We start from the raw sequence: 23,141 nt of genomic DNA on the forward strand, positions 1-23,141 counted from the left end.
ATTAGAGCCATATAACCATCACCCACCAACGTTTTTGCCTTTCCTCCCTCTAATTGCTATCCCCTATGACCTGCCTCTGGGAACTGAGCTGGTTCACTTCATAGCAATTGATCCTGATGCCAACAGCAGTGCTAATGTTGAATATACTCTGAATGGAGGTAATGCTTCTGATTTCTTTTGGATTGATCAGTATGGTGGACAATTAGTCCTAACTCAAACTTTAACGGGACGTGAGAATCTGTGGTTAACTTTGCTCATTGTGGCCAAAGATCAGGGCTTCCCCTCTTTGACATCACAGACTGAAGTTACCTTTCAGATCACTGGTAGAAATCAATACTTTCCTAGTTTTAGTGAGCCAGATGTTACATTTACTGTCCCTGAGGACTTGCCAATAGGTTCAGTAATTGGGAGAGTCCAAGCAGAAGATAGAGACTATGGATCCAATGGTGTGATTAAATACTGTATTGACCCAGAAAATCAATATTTACCATTTTCTGTTGGAGAACACTCAGGGTTGTTAACACTGATGAGAGAGCTTGATTACGAGTCTGAACACGTTCATCATCTCCATATCAAAGCCATAGATGGTGGCTGGTTCTCTGAAACTAGAACAGTGAACGTTACGGTGAGAGTTATGGATATTAATGACAATGCTCCAGTCTTCTCATCCTCAGAGTATGTCACATCAGTCCCTGAAAACTCCAAACTTAGAACAAATGTTATAGATATGAAGGCTATTGACATCGATTCAGGTGTGAATGGACTGATAACTTATTCTCTCATTGCCGGCCATGTGGACAAATTTGAAATTGATCCAAGAAATGGTACCATTACCACTTTGGACATTTTGGATTTTGAGCAGGAGCCCCTTTTCGACGTAACAGTCAAAGCTTCCAATTCTGACGTATTTACTCTATTTAGTTTAGCACATGTTGTTATTCATATCTCAGATATTAACGAGTTCACACCAACATTCAAGTATAAAGAGTTCAACTTTTCAGTGCTCAAAAATGTGCGTGTTGGCGATCTAATAGGAACAGTAACAGCCACAGATCATGACGGCGGATCCAAAGGAAAGGTGTTTTACATGATGTTTGGCCAAAATAAAAATATGGGCTTTAGAATTAATGAGCTTTCTGGAGAAATATATACAACAAGGAGTTTGAGGAAACAAGGCAACAGCAAAGTTGTTTTGAAAGTTTTGGCAAAGAACGCAGGTGTTATCACAAGCATGAATATCGATGAAGCTTTGGTCCAGATCAGTGTGATCGATGTGAACGATCCACCCATCTTCACCTCTCCGCTCTATGAGGCGAATGTTACGGAAGACAGCCCGGCAGGGACAGCAGTGATAACCGTGAGCGCCGTGGATCAGGACTCCGTATTGGACTGGAACCGATTCTTTTTCAGCATTGAAAGTGGAAACACAAACTTTTCTTATTCAGTCGATCCATCCAGTGGTGTTATTTCAGTGAGCTCTCCACTGGACAGGGAACTCTGGGCGGTTTATAACCTGACCGTTACAGCCACTGATAACGGCTCTCCACCAGCTACTGGGACGACTCATGTCGTCGTGGTGGTGGGCGATATTAACGATAACGCCCCCAAACTCAGGTTCTCTGACTCACACGTGAAAGAAAATCAACCTGAAGGTGTCATGGTTGCCAAATTAGATGCATCAGATTCTGATTTACCACCAAACCAGGGTCCTTTTACCTACTGGTTAGCAAATCTCTCAAATGCTTTTTCACTAACTCCTGATGGAGTTTTACTCACCACTCGGACTATCGATCGGGAACAAAACTCTCTGTACAGACTGCTGGTGGTTGTTAGAGATGCAGGATTCCCTTCACCTTTGTCGTCAACAGCAATGTTTTATATAAAGGTTACTGATGAAAACGACAATCCGCCCTTATCCAGAAACATCTTCATTGAAGTGAAATATTTCGGCAGCACTTTCCATGGTGGTGTGATCGGTCGCGTGCACCCGGAGGATCCAGATGAGTCTGACACATTCAGCTGCTCCATCAAAAGTGGGTCGATGAACATGTTCACAATAATCAACAGCACATGTGAGCTGTGGTCCTCTTCATTTCAAGGTGAGGCAACGTTTAATGTCACTGTCGAAGCTACGGATCAGCTTCACTTCCCGGTGAACAACAGTATCTATATCAACTATAAAGGCTTCACCAATGCTTCTATAGACAGCTGCATATTATTTTACGTGTCATCGTCCTCCATGGAGGAGTTCTTGTCCAATAAGTACCTGAGGTTTGTGAAAGCTTTGGACAGTTTGTTTAATCTACAAGCTTCCAAGACTCATGTGTTTGGAATCAAACATATTGGCAACGACACCCTCCTCTTGGCCGCTGTCAAGAACTACAATGGCCAGTATGTAAGCAGAGAGATCGCTCGCAGCATTTCTGCTGGACACAGAAAGTTACTGGAGGCCCAGAGCAACATGACTATTACACACATCTCCAGTGATCCGTGCTTCAACAGGCCGTGTCAAAACGGGGCAACGTGCAACAAAAACATTTACATCAGTCAGGAAGTCGCCGTCCTGGAGAGCGCCGCGGTCATCTTCGTGTCGCCTCAGAAAGAGATCTTCAACTGCACCTGTCCGGTCGGGTTCACTGGCTCGCTCTGTGAAGACGACTTGGATGAGTGTGAGGCGAACCCCTGTCAGAATGAAGGCACATGTGTAAATACTGCAGGAGGTTTCTACTGTCACTGTCAAGAAGGCTTCACCGGCTCCGTCTGCTCAGCGGATTCAGACGAATGCCTGAGGGCGAAGTGCCAAAATGGTGGGACATGTATTCCCTCAGAGGATGGCTATCGCTGTCACTGCAAGCCTGGATTTGAAGGTAGATTTTGGCAGGTAAATGCAGGATAAGATCATGATGTCTAATTGTTTGGAGAGAATCTTTTTAAAAATGTTTTTATTATCTCTTGTTTATTCCAGGGGCAATGTGTGAAGCGGTAATTGATCACTGTGGATCTGCTCCATGTCTGAAAGGCAGCTGCACGAATTCTCTAACTGGATTCTCCTGTAATTGTCCATTTGGTGAGGCGATGCGAAAAGACTTAAATAATAAACTGCTTGAGATTCACAATCGTGCCTCAACATGTCAGAAGGTCTCTAGTTTGAAGTTACTGTACAGACAGGACTTTCTATAGTTGTGTGTGTGCTTAGTCTGGGTATGGTGCAGAAAATGTGCTTATTAAATCATTTGGTGATTCTGAATCATATATGAGAAAATGATCAATTAGGTGGATAAGAGCAGCCCATTAAAAAGAGTAAGAAAGAAATTCGATTATGTACACATTATATACAGTGGCAGGCCTGCTGCCAAGAACCGTGTGAATAGTTACTGCAGAGGTAGTTAAGGCAGTTTTGTACTTATTAAACAGCAGGAACATGAAAGCAGCAATTACAACAGCACAATTAATATGCAGAGTGGTGATACTGCACAGTGTAAAGGAAAAAAGTAAGCATCTAAGTAAAAAGTGCTTAGTCAGCCAAAATATAGTCAAAAACTGATTTAAACCCAATGCAAGTTGCAATTATTCCTTATGTAAGATAACAATGAATAGAGTAGAATTATATTTCAAAGTAGGAATAATCAAAAGATTGTATTCTGATTGAATAATCTTAATTTACAACCATTCAATAAGCTCTATATGCTAAATCATCAGCTCCAATTCTCAAACATTGTTAAATAATTCTCTGGTGGAGAACTTTTCTGGTTTTCACCCTCTCAGTGTCGGGACATTTCAGGTGTCTTACAAACCAGAATTGTTGTTGTTGATCTTCCTGTTAGGAGTCGGTGGAGTCCGCTGTGAGGAGCCCAGCTTTGGCTTTGGAGAGCTGTCCTTCATGGAGTTTCCCCCACTGGATCGCAGAACCAATCTGATCTCTCTCGAGTTCGCAACAGTGCAGAGGAACTCCCTTCTCATCTACAATCCCGGAGGATCATCCAGCAGGGAGTTCTTTGCACTGCAGATACTGGATGGAACCGTAGGTCTCTCCTACGACCTTGGCACTGGACCCGTGAGGCTGCGGACGCACAAGCAAATAGCTGACGGACGATTCCACAGTGTCGCTGCTCGTAGGATTGGCAGTGTGAGTGCGTGAGGGAATCAAAATCAGTTTTGAGTCTGAAATGGGTAGGTGGCGAGTGCTCATGATGTTCCTTTTGTGTTTAACAGATGGGCTCGTTGCATGTGGACAACTGCACAGAAGACGAGAACAGTAGATTTTGCTTCTCAAAGAGTGAAGGTTTCCTCACAGAATGGTAGCAGTGGAACAATATGGACACATCTGACATTACAGTTTTTAAATCAGTGTCAGCAACCATCACTTTTCTGTCTTCTTGACCTATCAGGACTCTTGATGTCGGCAGCAGCAACATGACCATCGGAGGACTGAAGACGGCTGAATTGATTCTCCTTCACTCTGCTCACATTCAAACTCATGACTTTGTCGGATGCATTCGAAACATCCAGATCAATGGAATCCTACTAAAACCATCAATGGCTTTGGCAACATATAACATCTTTGCCAGGTAAGATTCGAAAATTTGGATCATAAAAGTGCCGAGGTCAGGTAGCAGTTTGTGTTTTGAAGCTCCATGTTTTCGTTGCACAAGTGTGTTTATTTTTAGTTTTTTCCTCCAATCCAAAGATATGTTTGTTTTGTTAACCTTTATGTGTCTGCCATGGAATTTGTTCATTTGTACTTAGATTTGTGTATACACAGACTTCATTTTCATTTAATTTTCATCCATTTGAATATTGGATCATAGGAGCTGCATTCAGAATCTGCTGTGTCTGTGTGAGCTGGACTGACTCCGGCCCACTCATGCCCATCTTGGGAAGAGGAGGAAGTACTTCCTCTTGTGGTGCCATGTGCCAGAGCAGAGCTGCCTAATTGTGGGAGGGTCAAAGGGAGGGCCTACCTTGATTGGGATTGGCTAAACCCCTAATGATACTATGTAGGTTTTGACTTCTGATTGGCTCGTTGGAGCAACACACTTTATAAAAACTGAAACAAGCCAGGGAGAGAGAGGACAGACTTTCTTCACTCATTCCAAGTATGGGGACGATTATTTCTGTTGGAAAACCATTAGAGAGGGAATTTTGTATAATATGACCCCTTTAAGTATATTTGTGTCTTTCTTACAGAAACATACATGACTTGTTTTGCATTTTGTGCATATTTTCCAAAGCTGTCCTCGAGCGGCAGTGTCCCCGTGTCACAGCCTCCCTTGTAAGAATGGCGGAGTGTGCCATGACCTTTGGTCTGACTACATCTGTCAGTGTAAAGCCCCCTTCACTGGAAGAGACTGTGGCAAAGGTAAAACATTTAAAGTGATATACGAGACTGTGTGATTATTTTTCAGTTAAGACTCTCTCTCTCTCGTTTTGAACAGAATTGTCGGAGCAGCTTGTCTTACGGCTGAATGGAAGTGACTACGTTGAGTATGTGGTGAAAGAAAAAGTCAAGCGAGAACACCTGCTGAAGTACTTAGTGGACGATCTCAATGATGGACACTCCAAAGAACAAACTGCGATTGACATCAAGTTCAAGACAAAAGACGATGGCGTGTTGATGTTTCTCCTCGGACGGGCAGGATTCATCATGCTGGCGGTGGGTAACAAATATATCTGGAGATTTATACTCATACAGTACTTAAATACAGATTGTTTTTTGGTTTTTTTTCAATTTAGATAAAAGACAGAAAGCCTGTGTGCATTTCCAAAGGCTCACAGTCAGAACACCTGTCCGAGGTCACCGGGGGTCGTCCTGTGGCTGATGGGATGTGGCACATCCTCTCCTTGTTCAGCAGCGAGGCGCACAGCTCTCTCACCATGGACGGCGAGCTCGTCCTGAACCACTTGACGCAAAGTATGAATCTCACTCCTGCCAGTGTGGAAAAGATCATTCTTGGTGGAAATCCACCAGAGGAAACAAGTCTCCAACAGTTAGGAGGTGAAGTTTGACGTTGATCTATCCTGTTGGTTAATTCAACTTGGTTGTGTGTTTGATAAGTCCGATTTTTCTCCTCATTGTTCCCGCGACAGGGTTCACTGGATGTGTGCAGTATTTCAACCTGAATGGTTACACACTCCCGCTCAGCGGACGCAGTACGATGCTGGACGTCTGGCCAAGTTCGAGTCTCCTTCATCCCAACTGCAGCTCTCTGGGCGTCTGCCTACCCTCGCCAACTCATAACAGATCCTGCGTTTGCCTCCATAACGTATCACATCACGCCTGCGACATCTGCGCCTCCACCGCACTGAGCCGCGGTCAGTGCTCTGAATCGCAGAGCGGCGAGCCTCTGTGGCTCATTGCTGTGGTTCTTCCTCTGATCGCTCTCATCCTTTTGATTATGGGAGTGTGTGTTTGCCTTTTGAAAGTCAGGCCATGGGATGGAACTTGTCAGAGACAAAATGTCCCACAAAAAGCTGAAGAGGGAACTGACAATGGGGCCTTTTGGTTCGATGCTGCGTCGCAGGAGAAAGAGAGACCACACGACCCGGTGGACGCCAACCAGCAGAGGTCAAGTGTTGAGATTTACTGTGATGGCAGTCTGCAGAGTGTCCAGCCAACACCGAGGAGCGAGCTGGAGTATTATGAAGTCGGCAGCTTCTGTAGTGCATTTCATTCAGACACCGCTTCAATGAAACTCAGTTGGCACGAACATTTATACAAGACAAAACACCTCGGAGCAGATCCCAGGCTGAGGGGAAACTCCAGTCAGGACAAAAGTCTCACAAAGCCTCGAGATGCCGCTTTGCAAAACAAGTTAAACACTAAACATCCAGAACAGACGCTGCCTTGTTGCATGAAGAGCTTCCTTCAACCGGAGCTCCTGGAGCCCATCCAGTGTCTCACTTTTGAAGAAATTAGTCAACTCAACACTCCTCTGGAGGAAACAATGCTGATGTCTGCACCCGCAAAATCCAGCGCCGTCACGGCTCTTTCATCCAAGAGTGGAATGAACAGCTCGTTTACCTGCTCAGAGTCTGGACAGCGACAAGAAATCCCCCGCGCTGCAGGTCAGGATACTACCCACAGTTCTCCTCTCGCTGATGTGTTTGAGCAGTGGGAAGACATTTTAAACTTTCACCTTCCTTACAGCAGCTATGCTCCAGTATTCCAGGATGTTGCACGTCTACCTGATGAATCCAGTCACATTTCTGACATGCAGAGTGACATAGAGGAAATTATTTGATGTAATTATAGTTAATCAACTTCAATTATTGTGACCTGTTATTTGCAGCCCGACTGTACCTCTAGAACTGGTTAGTTCCTGAATCATGCAATTCTGATTTGAATCCTTTTACTGAATAAATCAATTACTGATAATAATAATAATAATAATAATAGGTTTTATTTATTGCACTTTTCATATTGAACGTGAAAACGCTACTGTAAGTTGCAGTTAAAACAACAGAACAATCGATGAAGACAAGACAATTGGTCAACAAGATGATCTGTCAAAACGAATCATTTGGTAAAACAAATTCACTTAAAAGTTTAAAACAATGCGTTTGTTGGGAGTAACCTATTAAACCTATTAAATTACTGTGATCCAGTCGGATGGAGATAAGGGCATGGATACGTTTTTCACATATTCTTTAGGTGTAAATATACGTATGGTTTTGTTAGCTGAGGATCCAATCCAACAATGGCGGGATGTAATTCGGGCTTATATCACCTCCTGACAGGAAGCAAATGTGGTGAGAGATGTTGGGTGATGAGGATGTTGATGGTTTGAGGCTCCAAATTAATATACATTTGTGTGTCATCAGCATAGAAGTGAGTTTATATTTCAAAGCGGCTGATAAAATGAAGGGGAAGCATAAACAGGGAGAACAGTGTGGGGCCGAGGATTGACCCTTGAGGGGTTACCTCAACCCTAACCCTAACCCTAACCCTAACCCTAACCCTAACCCTAACCCATTCGGTAACAATCATTACCTGAAACATGTCCCCAATAATACAAAGACGCTGCCGTCACGAGAGAGAGAGAGAGAATTTATTAGTAAAATAACTCATTGTGAGTTTTGGGAAACAATCCAGTCTGTCAATAACACTGGTCCAGACCAAGAAAAGGAAAGAGATGGAGAAATGAAATTTAAAAAAAAACTCTGATATTTGCCATAACGTGAAAGCATACAGCCAACAGTGCTGAGGAATGGCAATGAACAGGAACACAAACCGTCCTTCGATATTATATCATGTTTATGTTTTTAAATATTCTTTATTTACAAATACTGTTTTACCTAAAAATCCCTGTGATATTACAAATATGGAAAATGAGTATTTATATGTAAGGCAGATTAAACCATGTGTCACCAGCAACTGGTATTTTGATGCAAACTAATGTTGAATTTAGTTTCCTTTGCTGATGTTGTTCACACATATAGAAACTGAGGTTGTTTTTTTTTTTTCAGCCATCAGATTAAAATACACCATATACATGAAGTATTGCAACTGAGCTTTGGTGCAGCCTGCCTCTTTCAGCGGTCCATCAAATGGCCCTGCAGCTTGTCTTGAAGTCCATGTGGACAACTGAGGTCGTTACAGGTTGAAAAGACAAGTAAAAGTTTTCTTACAGTTAACGTTGGGAAAACGCAGGGAAAGTGCATTATTTCAAGGACAACTTGAGAATGTCATCGCTCCCAGAAACTTCACTGACGACAAAGTGAATGTGAGACAGATGTGTGTTTAAATAACAAGAAAAGCAAATTCAACTCAAGGAGAAAATCAGAAACAGAATTCAATGAAAATATTTATATGCAGCGTGTGTGAGATTAAAATGTCTTTTTTACTTCTGTCGACTCATTTTCTCACAAAGATCTCTGAGCTCATTCAACACTGTAATACTTTTACAGACACATAAAACTGTGCTGGTCCATTTAATCTCTGTGCGTACACATATACACACACACACACACACACACATCTTAAACCGCGAGCAGATGACGGTACTTCATAGCTGATGTGCAACACAAGCTGCTGAGGATCGACATGCAGGATCAGTCCGCCAGTCGACACTGGGTGTGAAAATGAGATGAAAAGAAAAAAAATAAAGAAAACGTCATCACAGTTCATTTCAGGGTTTTGTGATGTGGACTTGGCTGGCGCCGCTGCCGTTGGTGGTCGTGGTGATGATGTACTGAGTGGTGGCCTGCTGATTGGTCGGCTGCTGCTCCAGATGTTCCGTGTGGGTCTGGGTCGTGCTCTGAGGAACGGCCTGTTTGGTCTCCAGCTCAGTCTGACCTTCCGAGATAACGTAGTGTGTCTACAGAGAGGAACACACGTTCTGTTACACAATGGGATTTTTTTTATTTTTTTTTAACCTCCTGAATACTGAGAAGCAAATTGTATCAATACAATGAACTACAACAAAGAAGCAAACAAAGCGATTTAAAATACAGTTCTTTTGAACTGGTAACAAATATCATTGACGTACCGTTTTCACCTGGTTGCTGTTGACTCCAGGTGTGGGCGTGCTAGCCTCAGCTATCACATATTGTGCATGAGGTAGAGCCATCATCTGGATCTCAGATGCTGGAACAAGAAGAAGTTAAAGTATGAAGCCGGCCTGGCGCTCGGGAGGAAAGAGCTGTCGATCAAAATGGGAGTGTGTTGGACTCACAGTAGCCTCGGTAGTTCCAGTTTCCAGGTATGTAAGCATGTTGCACGGTCCCCTGTTGCTGCTGCTGCTGTTGCTGTTGCTGCTGCTGCTGCTGCTGCTGTTGTTGTTGTTGCTGTTGCTGTTGCTGTTGTTGCTGCTGCGTGCTGCCAGCCTGGAGGGTGTGGTTCTGAGCTAAAGTGACGGGGGTCAGCTGGGCCGGGCTCAGCTCCTGGCTCGTCTGCTGAGAGGTCGGACTTAAAGGCTGACCAGCAACCTGAACCAGGGAGAAGGGACGGCCATTAAAGATGGTTTGTTGACGATGATTAGGACAGAGAAAGAAACTGACCTTGAAACTCAACACTGGACTTTACGCTTCATTAAAGAATGATATTTGATAAAGACTTAATAATGCGAACATGTAACCTGCCAATCAGAATAGAGAAAACAGATTATTTTGAATGGTTGCTGAGCATTCGCTCCATGTTAGTACAAATTACAATCTACACTTCAGAAGGCATATGGAGTCAGTGGGAGTTTATTCCTGATGGGTTCTGAGCGCCCCGTTACCTGGGACGCTGCCTGTCCGTTGCCTGAGGGCTCGGCCACCTGGATGTGTTGCACCTGGATGGAGTGCTGGCTGTAACCATGAGGGTCGTGCAGCTGGCTCACGTCGACAGTCGGATGCTGGGAATGTGGAGAGGAAGCCTGTGGAGCACAGAGAGAACAACCATCAGAATCTAATGCTCATCAATACACATGGAAATCAGAGGAGCCAGGTAAAGAATCTGTACCTCTATCAATAGTGGCTGAATGAAAGAAATAGAATAGAAATTCACCAAAAAATAAAAGCTTAACATGGAGTTTTATATTGAATTTAGTTTCCGATCATTACACAAATATGACACAATAAATACATTGGTAACAACTACTATTGATTATGACTTGTATACATAAGTAAGCTACTCATCATCTCCCTCTGTCCAATGCTTCAAATGTTTCCTAGACAGTTGGATTATTTTATTTATTTTTCTACTATGTTGTTGACTGCCTGTAACCATTAGTGCGCACTGGGAAGCTACAAATAAATTGGTCCTTGTGGGATAAATAATGTTGTCCGAACCGAACTTGTCACACTGACAAACAGCGCATTACAAAATGATAGAAACCACAGTTACAAAATAATTATAGTGTGTGTGTGTGTGTGTATTACTTTGACTATTACCATATACCCCTAGCTACCTGCCACCACTCCGAAGAAAAGGAAGTTAAAAAAAAAAAAAAAAGTTAAAGATTTTACATTTTTACACATTGATCTGTACGTTTGCCACCGTTGCCTAATTTGCCATAACGCTCATTACGGTTGTTAGTTGATTTTCAGCCCTTTAAGTGTGCTCCAGAACAGGTAACAAAAACTGCTAAATTGCAGGTTTGAACCATAAACAATAACACAAATATACGTATATGGAAATCAAAGTTATGTGCTGCTTCCTTCAGGACTCTCCCAGTTATACATCAATGGCTGTAAAGTAGAATGTTGCTGTGAGAAGAAGTGGGCTTACCGGAGCGACCTGCACCACCTGCAGCTGGATGTGCTGAGGCTGGGAGAGGCTGCCCCCTGCCTGAGACACGGGGATGTACTGGATCCTCTGGTAGTCGCCCTGTGCTGTCCGGTAGTCTGAGGTCAGTGTCTGGGAAAGCTCCGTCATGGCCTGGGTCAGCAGATCTGTGGTCTGGAAAGAATAAAAAAAATCACAGGTTTGACCAACACATAAGATCTGATGTATTTAAGTTGAACTTTGATCAGTGAAAAGAAATGTACATTCTATGGCTGTAGCCTGATTCTTTACATGAATATAACAATATTTCAGAAAACCTGCATATTTCCGCATTGACCAAACAATCTCGACTGTTTTACTTTTCTTTTATTGACTCAGTTTCATCTTTTTGCTTTGAGGGCATGGCTCGGTCAGACCGCTGTTGTCACCTGATTGATGTGTCACAGTCTTGTCCAGCCTCCCTGTGCACTGAACAGCTACAGAGGATGGCTTCATCAATTCTTAATCATGACTCCCATCTTCTACCAGGTGAATTTCAGCTTCTTCCTTTTTTGTTAGGTTTTTAGTCCCAAGGTGAAGGACAAAGCGTTTGTTCCTTTTGACGTCACTGAGCTCAAGAAGAAGTAGTGACAGTGCACTTAATTATGTTCTATTTATTTATGAACCCATTTCTTAGCTCAATTTATTATAGTGGCTTTAAAATTTTGCATCTTATCCTGTTTTTGATCCCAGAGATTGCTTTTTTTTTCTCACTTCGGTGTTTTATTGTGTTTTGCTTTTATTTATCTTATTTATTTGATCTTTTTCACTTATCCTAGTTGCTTTATTGGTGAATTGCAGAACTTTGAGTATAATTTTTTTTGTCACTCGATCGAGTACCTGCCTGTCAGGTTCAATGTGTGTTTTGTAATGGGATGCCAAAGGCAATCAATTTTTTTCTGGAAAAACAAATCGACGCACAGATATTAAAAAAGTAACCTTGAACCATCGTCCTGAATGTTGAATACTGTTTGAGCTCAAAATCAATCATTTCTTACCACCACAGTTTCAGCCGTGGATCCATCTGCACTGATGACTGCAGGAGTCCCACTGATCACGGTCGTCGTCAGCGGAGTCTGGATGGTGTTGGCCAGCTGAGCAAACTCGGGATGCTTTTTCCTGATGTGCTGCACCATTTTAGTCTGCAAGACCACGAGTATACAGGAAGCACTCAGCTGCTGCGCTCACTCTCAGTGTGGACCAACAGTGTCTTTCCTCCATACTGACCTTACTGCTGTACTGTTTGGCACAGTGTGGGCAGCAGACCGGTGCGGTGGCGATGGTACCAGTCAGCTGGGTGTGTGTGCTCAACATTGGATCCGGTTCTCCTGGAGCAGCTGGACGTAACTTCCGAATGCTGGGGGGCAACTCTGCCCCGGGGTGGTTTTTCAGGATGTGAGCTTTCCTCTTACTGGCACTTTTATACACCTTCAAAGAAATCATGGAATTACTGTTACTGTTGCTGACCCGGACAAGGCGTCACAGCTGACTGTGTTGAAACGACACCGCATCAGGCGCTTGACAACTTCTGGAGCCCTATGATGGCCTTTCTTTTTTAACCGACACGTTAGTAAAGAAAGACGTTTTACTTTACTGATAAAGACCGACACGGCTTCACATGTCAGATGACGCTCTGAGGAAGACTGCAGATGTAGTCAAAACATGTCAGCAAGGTCTTTCATTAGTAATTTGTTGGTTAAAAAATAAAAGATAGAAAGGTAAAATGGCAAAATTAGCATAATTCAACTTTTGGAGCCAGCGTGAATTTATTTGTTAGAGGAGTCTTCGACAAGGTCGGCACTGTTTTTGCATCTTAAATAATTAAATAGTCTAGAAAAAGTGTTGCAAGTTCTAATGTTTTTCGCCGAGAATGTCCGAGTCGGCTTTTCCGGCAGTTGGTACTGGAATGCTACTGGTTTGTTTCCATTCGGGGGCGGGGCTTAGCCCCCGACTAAATGCCTTGGTGTGCCGTTTTGGCCAAAGGAACAAAAGTTGTGACTGCAAACAGCATTAACAACAATGTATTAAATGTACATTTTTGTCTTCACGAACTGGTATGAAAACACTTTTAGAAAGAAAGAAGAATCAAACCTTGTCACAATATTGGCAGTAGTAGTCCCTGTTGGGTTTGATAATTGGCAGCGTGAGCTCAGGCACGTCATCGATACGCATCTCCGGATGTCGCTTGGACAAGTGATTGACCTGCAAGCAGTAAAATAAACGGTCAGAACGCTGGAATTCCAGGTTCAATCACAGAGACTCTGAGGCACTGAGATGCATCTCACCAGCATTCCTCTGCGCCTGAACCCCATCATGCACAGTCTGCATTTGAACATGAAGCTCTCGAAGTCGGTGGTGGGCGCCTTCAGTTTGAGCGTTTTGTTGCGGTGGATTCGATCGGCTTTCTTGGCCTCTCTGTCTGGATTATGCATCCGCTGCATGTGCTCCCGCAGCTTATCTTTCCTCTTAATGCCAAAGTGAAGAACAAGTCTATCACGCACAAACTATAACAGACAAACAAACAGTAATGTAGCGTACGTGGTCATTTTGTTCTCTTACCTTGAATTGTTTTCCACATGTTGAGCACAGGAAGTCTTTGCGGTCAGAGTGACGCAGCATGTGCAGCCGCAGCTTGTCTGGTCGGCAGAAGGCCTTTTCACAGTCTGGGCACTGGAAAATCTTCTCCGAGTGGAAACAGCGTATATGCTTCTTCACCTGAGGAGGGCAACAGATTGACATCAGTCTATGCACCGTTTACAGTTGACTTCCTGCCTACAGCTGAGGCTGTGGACAGGAGAGTAGGACACTGTTTGAGACAATTCTGTAGATTTACAATGATCAAGTGATTCAGCACAATTTAGAATAAACAACGCAAGGTGGGAACGGACCCTCCAGGGCTTGCACACACTCCCACTTCTGTTAAGTCTTGAGTAAACTGTGAGGAATGATGTGAGAAATGATACAAGAAAACATAGAAATAAGAACAACATGCCATTCATGAGAAGCATTTTGTGCGACAAAAACCGCTACATAAATAAAGTTTGATTTGATTTGTTTTAAATAATCTAAAACATGACAATAGATGAGGGATTATGACCTTGACCGCAGCCACACGACTGTTTTCATGTAAGACAAAAGTAACAAGCTCAATGGAACTTCAGTAATTGTAACTGTGTTATTACTTTATACAAACAGTGGCATTACAGTAACATTTAGCAACACATTATTTCCAACGCTGCTCACCTGGATGAAGTCTGTAAACGTCTTCTTGCAGGAGGGACAAGTAAAGAGGCCGTCCACGGCGTGCACGCCGACGTGGTCTTTGAGCAGGTCCAGCCTTTCGAAGGTGTCCGTGCATAAAAGACAAGAGTAGGAGCGGCTCTCCGTGTGCACCAGCAGGTGGTCCTCCAGGGCCGAGTCGCTCATGAAGCTCTTGCTGCAGATGTGGCAGGAGAAGGCGTAGGCGTCCCGGCCGTGCACCCGCAGGTGCTGATCCAGTTTGTCTTTGTCCCGAAAAGCTTTGCCACAGTGCGAGCATTTAAAGGGACGGAAACTCTTCCTGATGAAAAGATGCTGCAGCGCTGCATTCTGGGACGGAAAGGAGAGAGAGAGAGAGAGAGAGAGAGAGAGAGAGAGAAAAAAAGATGTTTTCTAAAAGTGGCAGGAGATAAAGGCAATGAAGTGTGCAGGAGGATCAATAATCTCAGATGCCACAATGTTTAAAAAAAAAAACCCAAAGAAAAATGAGAGTTCTGTCATCCTCAAAGTCTCACCTACCTGCACATCCATCTGAGCGAAGCACGCAGTGAAGAAAAGAGACACGGTTGTAAACTAAGCGGCACCACAATCACGCCAAACAAACTAAACCCAGAGAGGCCAAACAGTTTGCAGCCTCACCCGTATCCTCTTGGCGCGCCTCATGTCCTGCGTCGTCAGGTGGGTGTCTGATTGGCTGCCCTGCGCCGGGTCCTCCTTCAGCGGGACAGACAGCTCCGTGGTGCCGGCAGGAGGCGAGACGGACTCTGGGTCAGGTTCTCCAGCAGGAGGTTCCAGCTGACTCTCTGCCTCGGGGCCAGCCTCCACCTCCGGCTCCATCTCCACCACCTTCAGCCCATTGTGAGCGCCCTCTTCTGGCTCCTCCAGCGGCTTCTCTGTTAACTCCAGCATTTCCTTGATACACAATAACATTTCAGAGAATTATTCTTATTTTGCGATTTCGGTGTTGACTGATTGATCAGTTCAATTTTTATGAATTGAGCATTCTGTAAATTCACTGAGTTTAATATAAAACCCCACATTCCCCAATATCACAGTCAAACACCATCCAGTAAACAACAACACATGCTTTAATGTGTCCCTTACTGATGTCTTCTCCCCACTGCTGTCTCCTGGTGGGTCCAAACGTATGAATTTTGGCGGCCGCCCTGGTCTTCTTCCTGTTCCAAATCTCTTTCTACCTCTTCCTCGACCCCGGCCTCTGGATCTAAGAGAGACGAGCCATAATGAACAGATCATAGATGCACTGACGTGGTGGAAACAAGGCTGTGAACACGTGGACAGTTAGTGGCCTCACCTGCTGACGGAGTTGATCTTGTCGTCGTGCATGTTGAGATGCTGCTGCAGCTGCTCGGAGCTCACAAAGCGACGGTTACATTCATAACAAGGCCAGTTCTTCTCTTGCTCCCTGAGGACTGGAGCGACAGGAGAACGTGAGAACCAGGAACACGGAAACGCACAGCATTATCATCAACGGAGCAACAAGACGCCAGTATCAGGAGAAGTCGACTCACCTTTTCTTTCTTCTTCTGTAACATCGTGGATTTTCTGATTCACAAACTCTGCATATGAAGCAGCGTACCAAACCTGCAAGAGATTTGAGGTTAAGTTGCTGAAGGCTTAAAGACTGAAAGAATAATCTGAAATCTCTCGCCAACTAACAAGCGGAATTGACTGCTGAGCTTAAGAGAAACATTTCACTGCAAAACATGTTCTTATAGAATCTGGGCTTGTGGGGCCCTTCTATGTTTAGTTTCCATGTTCTCCCTGTGAGTGCACGGTTACTTTGATTTTCCTCCCACAAGCCAAAAACATGTAATTGAGATTTATTTGGCAAGAAGTCGAATTTCTCGGAGGTGTGAATGTGACTGTCAGTCTCTCTGTATGTGTACAGGGATGGGTGGATGCTTTGAAGTGTGTTTACATTGATGGCTTAGTGTTGTTTATATGATTATCTGGGAAAACCTAAGCATTTAATTAATCATTCATTCAAATCTAGTGTCCCTTCATCTTGGACTTTGCAGGTGGTAAATGAGTCCACATGATGGAAGGAACACATTCGTATAAATCAACCTTTTCGAAACTGAATGCTACTTTAAAAGTATTAAGTAAAGGATGACTTTTACCAAACTAACTGAATAATTAAGATTTTCAAACTATGTTGATTGTTAGTTGTAGAATATTCTCTGCAGGTTACTCATAAAGTGCTTTGTCTATTACTCTTAAAAATCATTCACCGGATATTCAACCTGCATTTTTATTACTTGTTGTCAATAAAAGGACAGCAAAAACTGTAGCAAACTGTTTTAAAAAGACAATTATTGGGCCTTCATGAACATTTCACTCAGGCTCATGTTTAAAATGGTTGAACAGAGTGGCATATCACCCGACATAGTTGGATAAAAGGAAATCCATGTCACTTGTTTCTGTGTTGCAACGTCTGTTTTGTGATTTGAAACTTTTCCCTGCACTTCCATATGTATTTTCTGATATTCTTAATACTTTAAATAAATAAAATGAAATCACGCTGGATGAGTGGAAAAGACTCTCTGCAACTGATTGGAGCCGTTGCTGTAATGCACAGAGAGCGCTGACCTTGAGCTCCTGCTTGGGTTGGATGTTCTTGATGGTTGTGTAAAATATCTCGGAGCCGTACTGATAGGCCACCAGGTTCTGCTCCAGGTGGTTCTGAGCAGGCCTCACGAACATCATCCAGTTGCAGCTCTCCTCGTCAGACAGGTCCAACCACAGGTCGTCAGACTTCTCTCCATCCTTCTCCGCATCCAACACGCACAACTGGAACATCAGGAAAACAACAACTGAAACACCTGCAAGACAGCTGCTCATGCGCACGTGAACACAAACGTTCACAATCAAATCTTCTCATCCACAGAAACCTATTATTGCGGGATGCTGACTTACTTTTAGGTGGATGTGGTGGTCCTGCAGCTCACTCTGTGGAATCAGAGGTCCCTCCACAGGACCGAACTGTGTGCGTTTTGGAATGCGTCTCTTGGAAAACACGCCTCCCAGGAAGCGATCGATGTAGAGGACGAGAGGCAGACTCGCTCGGGCTTTGGACACCACGGGCCGATTGGGAATGGGATGCAGCGGGCCGTGTTTCAGACAGAGTGACGAATTTGCGCTGTTACACTCCTCGCACCCTGAGAGGCAAAGAAGTTCACAAACCGAGACGGTCACGTAGTACCGTACTTAAAAAGTGACTGCTTAGCAACTGTGGAGACAATTTTCAATTCACTGCAACATTCAAGTTCAATTAGTCTCTGTATTCGTGATCGGTGTTTTCCATCATCTTAAGCTGGTTGACAAGCGTCTGCTTCACTCACAGAGGTTGTGAGGGTTGAATGATTGAGGCTGACGAGGCTCCCAGTCATCCATCTCAGAGTCTTCGTCCTCTTCCTCATCAGAATCATCTGTGGAGTCGGTGGCCCCGAGAGGGCTGGAGGGAGGCTCTGCCATGTCGGCCATCGAGGCGAGCGAGTTGGACACCGACAGCTGCTCCTGCAAGTGCAACAGTTTGACACAGTCATTGTTCAGTCAGCTGCTCTGTTGATCTTCATGAGTGACAAACAATATTTCTGTGCTGGTTTGGTCCTTCGCTCCACAGAAGTTATAGAACTGGGAAAATCTTTTTGCACCATTCAATTGGAAAACTCTACAAAGCACTAAAAAACATTAATTTAATGGTAACTATTGAACCTATAGTGTCAAATGTTTTAATTTCTGCTTGTACCGACTTTTACATGAATTCATTAGTTTATTTATTAATTGTATCTATAGGTTGTTTTTTTTTTTACTTGTTGTCGTCTTTCCTGCTCAACATCATTGCAAATGATATGAAATTAATGAAATAAATGCATGAATAAGTTTTGGGGAAAAACAGCATCAATAATTTTAACACCATCATCAATTTCAGAACTTTTGTTTGTTTACATTTTTTCAGCAGCACGTCAAGACAAACACACAATGTGGCAATCTCACCTGAGAAACTGGCTCCAGGATCGCTTGCGGGGCGTCTGCAACATTACTGAGGACATGTAGATTGGCAGCGTTCATGTTCTGCCCACTGGGAAGCAGAACTGTAACCTGGAAGTGAGAGTTGGTTAATTTATGGTTCCATAAGGAAGAAAAAAGACTTGATGGTCAGATGAGCAATGGGATCATTCCTGGTAAACCTACCTGCTGAGTTGTTCCATCCTGCTGAATGTAAGCAACTTGTGGCTGATCAGCAAATACAGTCTGTGGAAGGAATTGTAAACAATGATGTGAATGTGTACACTTATTAAGAATTTCAAAGACAGGGTTCTGAGAATGACATAAACTTTGTGTCCTGAAGGAGACTCATATTTAGATCAAGGTGTGTTTTTATAGTTACAAATAAATGTCAGCTAAGAATGACCCTCATCCCGCTTACCTGAGAGCCATCTGCAGGGTGTATGTAGACCAGTGTGTGTTCTGCAGACTCTACTGAGGTATAGGAGTTGCCATCTGCTGTATAAACCACCTGCTGCTGCGCCCTGTCCGGCTGATCTCCACTGTACACAATCTGGGCCACAGCGCCGCCTTCAAAATGCACCTGCAACACATGGGGACACATGCTCTATTTATCAACTTACAGATACTACAATTTAGCTCAAAGTGTTTCCAGTGATTGAAGAAAAACATTAAAAGGAAAACTACTGGTATACAAACAGTGCTGCACAAATGTATAAGACTGTGCAGATACATGCAAATATAGCGCAACGGAATTAAATGTGGAGAACGATGTAACTTTTAAACAGTTATGTAAGACAATAAGAGGTAGGTAAAACAGTAATGAATGAATATCAATGGATACTAACATGTGAAAAATATTAAAATCAGAACAACAGAAGGAAGAGTAAAAATATACATATAAATTACACGTAAAAGTACAAACATTTGTGTTTGGTAGAATATTTTTTTGTTTCAACATTGCTTCTTGGCCATTAATCTTACATCATATGAATACCACTTTTGTACAATAAAGAATGCATTCGTGGGATGATAAGAACCCATAATAAAAACTGCCAGATTCTTAATAAGGAGTTCGTCAGTGAAGAAAACGTGCCAAAAATTGCATGACTTTCTCCGATAACAACTCCAACACTTGTGCTGTGTGTGTGCAAAAGGCCAAACTTTGGTTAGACAGGAGTTAAAGGATGGCAGACCTGTGTGGTGTTGCTTGAATCGTTGTTCACACTCTGACTCCACACAGCTGATGGTTCCTGCTTGGTCTCCATGGCAGCACGGTGCCAGGCCCGTTGCCAGCCTTTTCACTGATCACTTCCCACCTGAGACAAGCCAGGGACGCCTGCAATGCAGACATAAACATGATTTATGAGCTTGTAATGACAAGTCAATATGGTGAGGATATTTCTTACTGGTGCCAAATACAAATGAGTGCACATGGATTTTGTAATTAATGAGAAGTCAGAAGAGGGTGGATATACATGTTTTTTTTTTTTTTATTGAGGATGTGGACATGACTGGGGGAATTTATGAATGGGTCCCTGAACCATTTCACCTTTAGCAATGTTGGATTGTATTATAGGACTAGACTATGCAGTGGAAGCACAATGAGGGAGTGCAGCCCTGAGCTGACAACACTAACGTCAACCTGAAGATGAGATTTTCAGGATTTCCACACACAGGATCGCTCAGCTGTCAGGACATGCACTCCAAAATAAACCAGCATGTGTCTTCGGTGCACAGAGCGGTCACACACGACTCTCAGCGGGGGTACGAGGGGGGAAAAACGCGGTCGGCTTAACGAGGCCGACGGGAAAGTGGAACGGTGTAAATACAGCCGCGTTTCGCCACATAACCCACGGTGCAGAATCACGATCCGGTGAACTAATTCAAAAATGTAGTTGGTATAATCAATAATAAATCCGATTCCCCCCCATTTTAACCCCGCAGGTTCGCGGTCCCAACCGGACCATACCACACAAATGAGCGCCGTAGAAACCCGGGCATTCGCCGCAGCGCAACACCAGCATTACGGCCGTTTAGTCCCCGTGTAAGGCCTCGCAGCGGGACAAACATAACTTGTAAGGGCGCAAGACACCGGCGACATTTTGCTTTTTTTAACAACGGCGGCTCTGGAGTGTTAACGGCCCGCGTTATTTTGGTTAGACCCACCCGTCCCCCGTTTCTAGTTGAGTCCAGCCCTTCAGGTCTACCGTGAACAAGGAAGAACGGGCTCCATTTTGGGTGGGACTAACAACAACGGTTACATTTCGAAGAGACCTCGGGAAAATAAATATATTTTACAGCGATTCTATCAATCCAAAACAACCCGCGTGATTGATTAACATTAAGAAAGAGATTAAAGAACAGTCATGCCACTGAACTAACCGTGAAACAATCTCCGGTTTTCTTACATTTTGTGGGAAACGAACAAGTCGTTCTTACCTCAGAATGGTAGCTGCAGAGATGGCCGCATTGCATATATTAACATAATCTGCCTAGCAACACGGAGGAACGTAGGTTCTGATTGGTTGTCTTTATCTTTTGCGAAACTGTTAGAACAATATTTTAAAACATGTTTACGCATTACTTAAAAAAAATAGTAGAACTAACTAATAATATCGACGCCAATAATTCTGCAGTCATAGCCATCATTTTACAGTTTACGTTACTACAATAACAGCCAATCAGAAAATCCATTCCATGACCTGTCATATATATATATATATATATATATATATATATATATATATATATGCTCAAAAAATATATATATATATATATTTTTTTTTTGTTGTTGTTTTACTTAGGGACGGCAGAGACGTCAAAATGCTGGTAAATAACAAAGGCATTTTCAAAAGAAAAAGTTGTCAGTGACCTCTAGCGGTCGTATGGGGTACAGCAACAACATTCCCACATAAAATTCAACCCAACTTTTTTTGGGCTCTTTTCATTTTGAAAATAAAGAAAATAAAACTAAAAAAATTTAAATTAAAAAAAAATGAGCGCAAGAGATACACACATATGTACTATTGAATCTGTTCGATAAACGGAGGAGTCTCAAATATTCAGTTCCTCGGGATTTGGTTAATCCCTTTCTATTTGCACTAGCTGTTGTTTAGGTTGTCTCCCTGACATTTCTATGTTAATTACCTTTTTTATCAGGACTTTATTTCTACACTTCTTCATTATGGCCACTAGAGGGAGCCAAACACTCACGATTCTACACACCTGCTATTGCGCAATACAGCCACATATTTAGTACTGTGGATAAAAATCAGGTCTCAATAAATAAGTTAAACACAATCTGTTTTTTGTTTTTATCCCCAGTGTTCTGCAGAGCAAGCAAAGTCTTTTCAATCAGGTGTTTCCAGGAACACAGTTTCAGCTCTACAATGGATTGTTTGGGGTATGTCAACAGTATTCAAGCGATCTAAATCTTCTGAGATAAAAAGTTCTCACTTATTTTGAAAATTTTTTTTCTAGAGACCCAAAATGAGTACAAGGTCAATGGAGTATGGTGGAGGAGCATCATCTTTTTTTTAGGTGTGGCTCAACAGGGAAACCGTGCAGATCTGAAGGAAGTAGAACGCATTTAAATACACAGCCGTCTTGAGCTCACACAGCCTGAGGTTGGGGTCAAAATTAATTTTTCAGCCAGACAGACATGGTTTTTCAAAACAATCAGCATGGACATTATGTGTAGCTTCAAATCTCAGACAACCCAATCTTCGACTACACAAAAGAAAGACCTGAAAACTACAGCCCACATAACAGAACAACAGTTCAACAGCTCAAAAAGAAACTATTTGGATTTACAAACCTTAAAGAAAGAAAGCAGAGTTACTGTTAATGTGAATACTGATACATTGGGTTTAGTTATTTTTACTTATCTAAACTATATTTATGAATGTGACGAGAAAGACAAGAAGATTATGCCGTACAACAAATACACCACTGCTTTCATATACAGTGTAAAAACCGCAAGATGAAAGAGAAGAAATCTAAATGAGAAACAGGGTAAAAACAAATTCTCATAAATTTTAGAATATGATATAAAAAATATCATATTCTAAAATTTTAAAAGGAGAAAATCATGAAAATACATAGTTTCATTCAAATCTATAAAGGACAGAAAACATCCATAAGTTGGTACATGGAGTTCAGCAGTAGAGTCAGTTTAGGAATGTTAAATCATCAAAGTTCAATAAAAATCTATCTCCCATGTGACGTTGTCAACCAGGGAGCGAAAACATCCAAATATTCCTCACACTGTTTTGCGCTTGCTGAAATGTCTGGAAATAAAACAATAAAAAATGACATGCTCCAAAAATGATGTCAGCAAACCCCTGCAGATCAATTGTCACTCTTCTGGGTTTTGTTTTTAAAGTTTTATCCATGCACAACTTTGGTTGTGTTGAAACGTGGCCAGGTTGTGTAATCTGATGGGAATTTTATTTTTTCACTATTTATTTTTTTAATTTTAAGCGTATATCATGCCTTTTCAAATTAATTGAGTGATTTAAAGGAGACATATCATGCTTTTAAATCCTTCCTTTTTACATATAAATCATACAGTTGTGGTCTATACAACGCGAAACTGCAA

The 23,141-nt window shown here is 42.7% G+C and overlaps 1 protein-coding gene across 3 annotated transcripts; it reads right to left on the reverse strand.

Annotated features, from left to right (window-relative positions):
- Nucleotides 1-8,022: 8,022 nt before the first annotated feature.
- On the reverse strand, nt 8,023-21,021 carry prdm10 (PR domain containing 10). 3 transcript variants are annotated; one of them, XM_080460289.1, is made up of 23 exons: nt 20,981-21,021; nt 19,735-19,877; nt 18,960-19,121; nt 18,725-18,784; nt 18,527-18,631; nt 17,872-18,046; nt 17,447-17,688; nt 17,120-17,320; nt 16,039-16,111; nt 15,822-15,939; nt 15,611-15,731; nt 15,146-15,418; nt 14,492-14,836; nt 13,808-13,963; nt 13,534-13,713; nt 13,340-13,450; nt 12,476-12,676; nt 12,247-12,390; nt 11,213-11,383; nt 10,221-10,358; nt 9,675-9,927; nt 9,489-9,586; nt 8,023-9,317 (listed from the first exon to the last, which is right to left on the reverse strand). In XM_080460289.1, exons 2-23 carry the CDS (start codon nt 19,804-19,806, stop codon nt 9,129-9,131), a joined length of 3,588 nt encoding a protein of 1,195 aa, XP_080316415.1. In that variant the 5' UTR covers nt 19,807-19,877; nt 20,981-21,021; the 3' UTR covers nt 8,023-9,128. The 3 variants fall into 3 exon arrangements, with proteins under 3 accessions (XP_080316415.1, XP_080316416.1, XP_080316417.1); XM_080460290.1 differs by lacking the exon at nt 20,981-21,021 and adding an exon at nt 20,708-20,784; XM_080460291.1 differs by lacking the exon at nt 20,981-21,021 and having other exon boundaries at nt 17,872-18,040; nt 19,735-19,873.
- Between the last annotated feature and the right edge of the window lie 2,120 nt (nt 21,022-23,141).

The sequence above is a fragment of the Lipophrys pholis genome (assembly GCF_963383615.2).
Source record: "Lipophrys pholis genome assembly, chromosome: 3".
Taxonomy (NCBI): Eukaryota; Metazoa; Chordata; class Actinopteri; order Blenniiformes; family Blenniidae; genus Lipophrys; species Lipophrys pholis.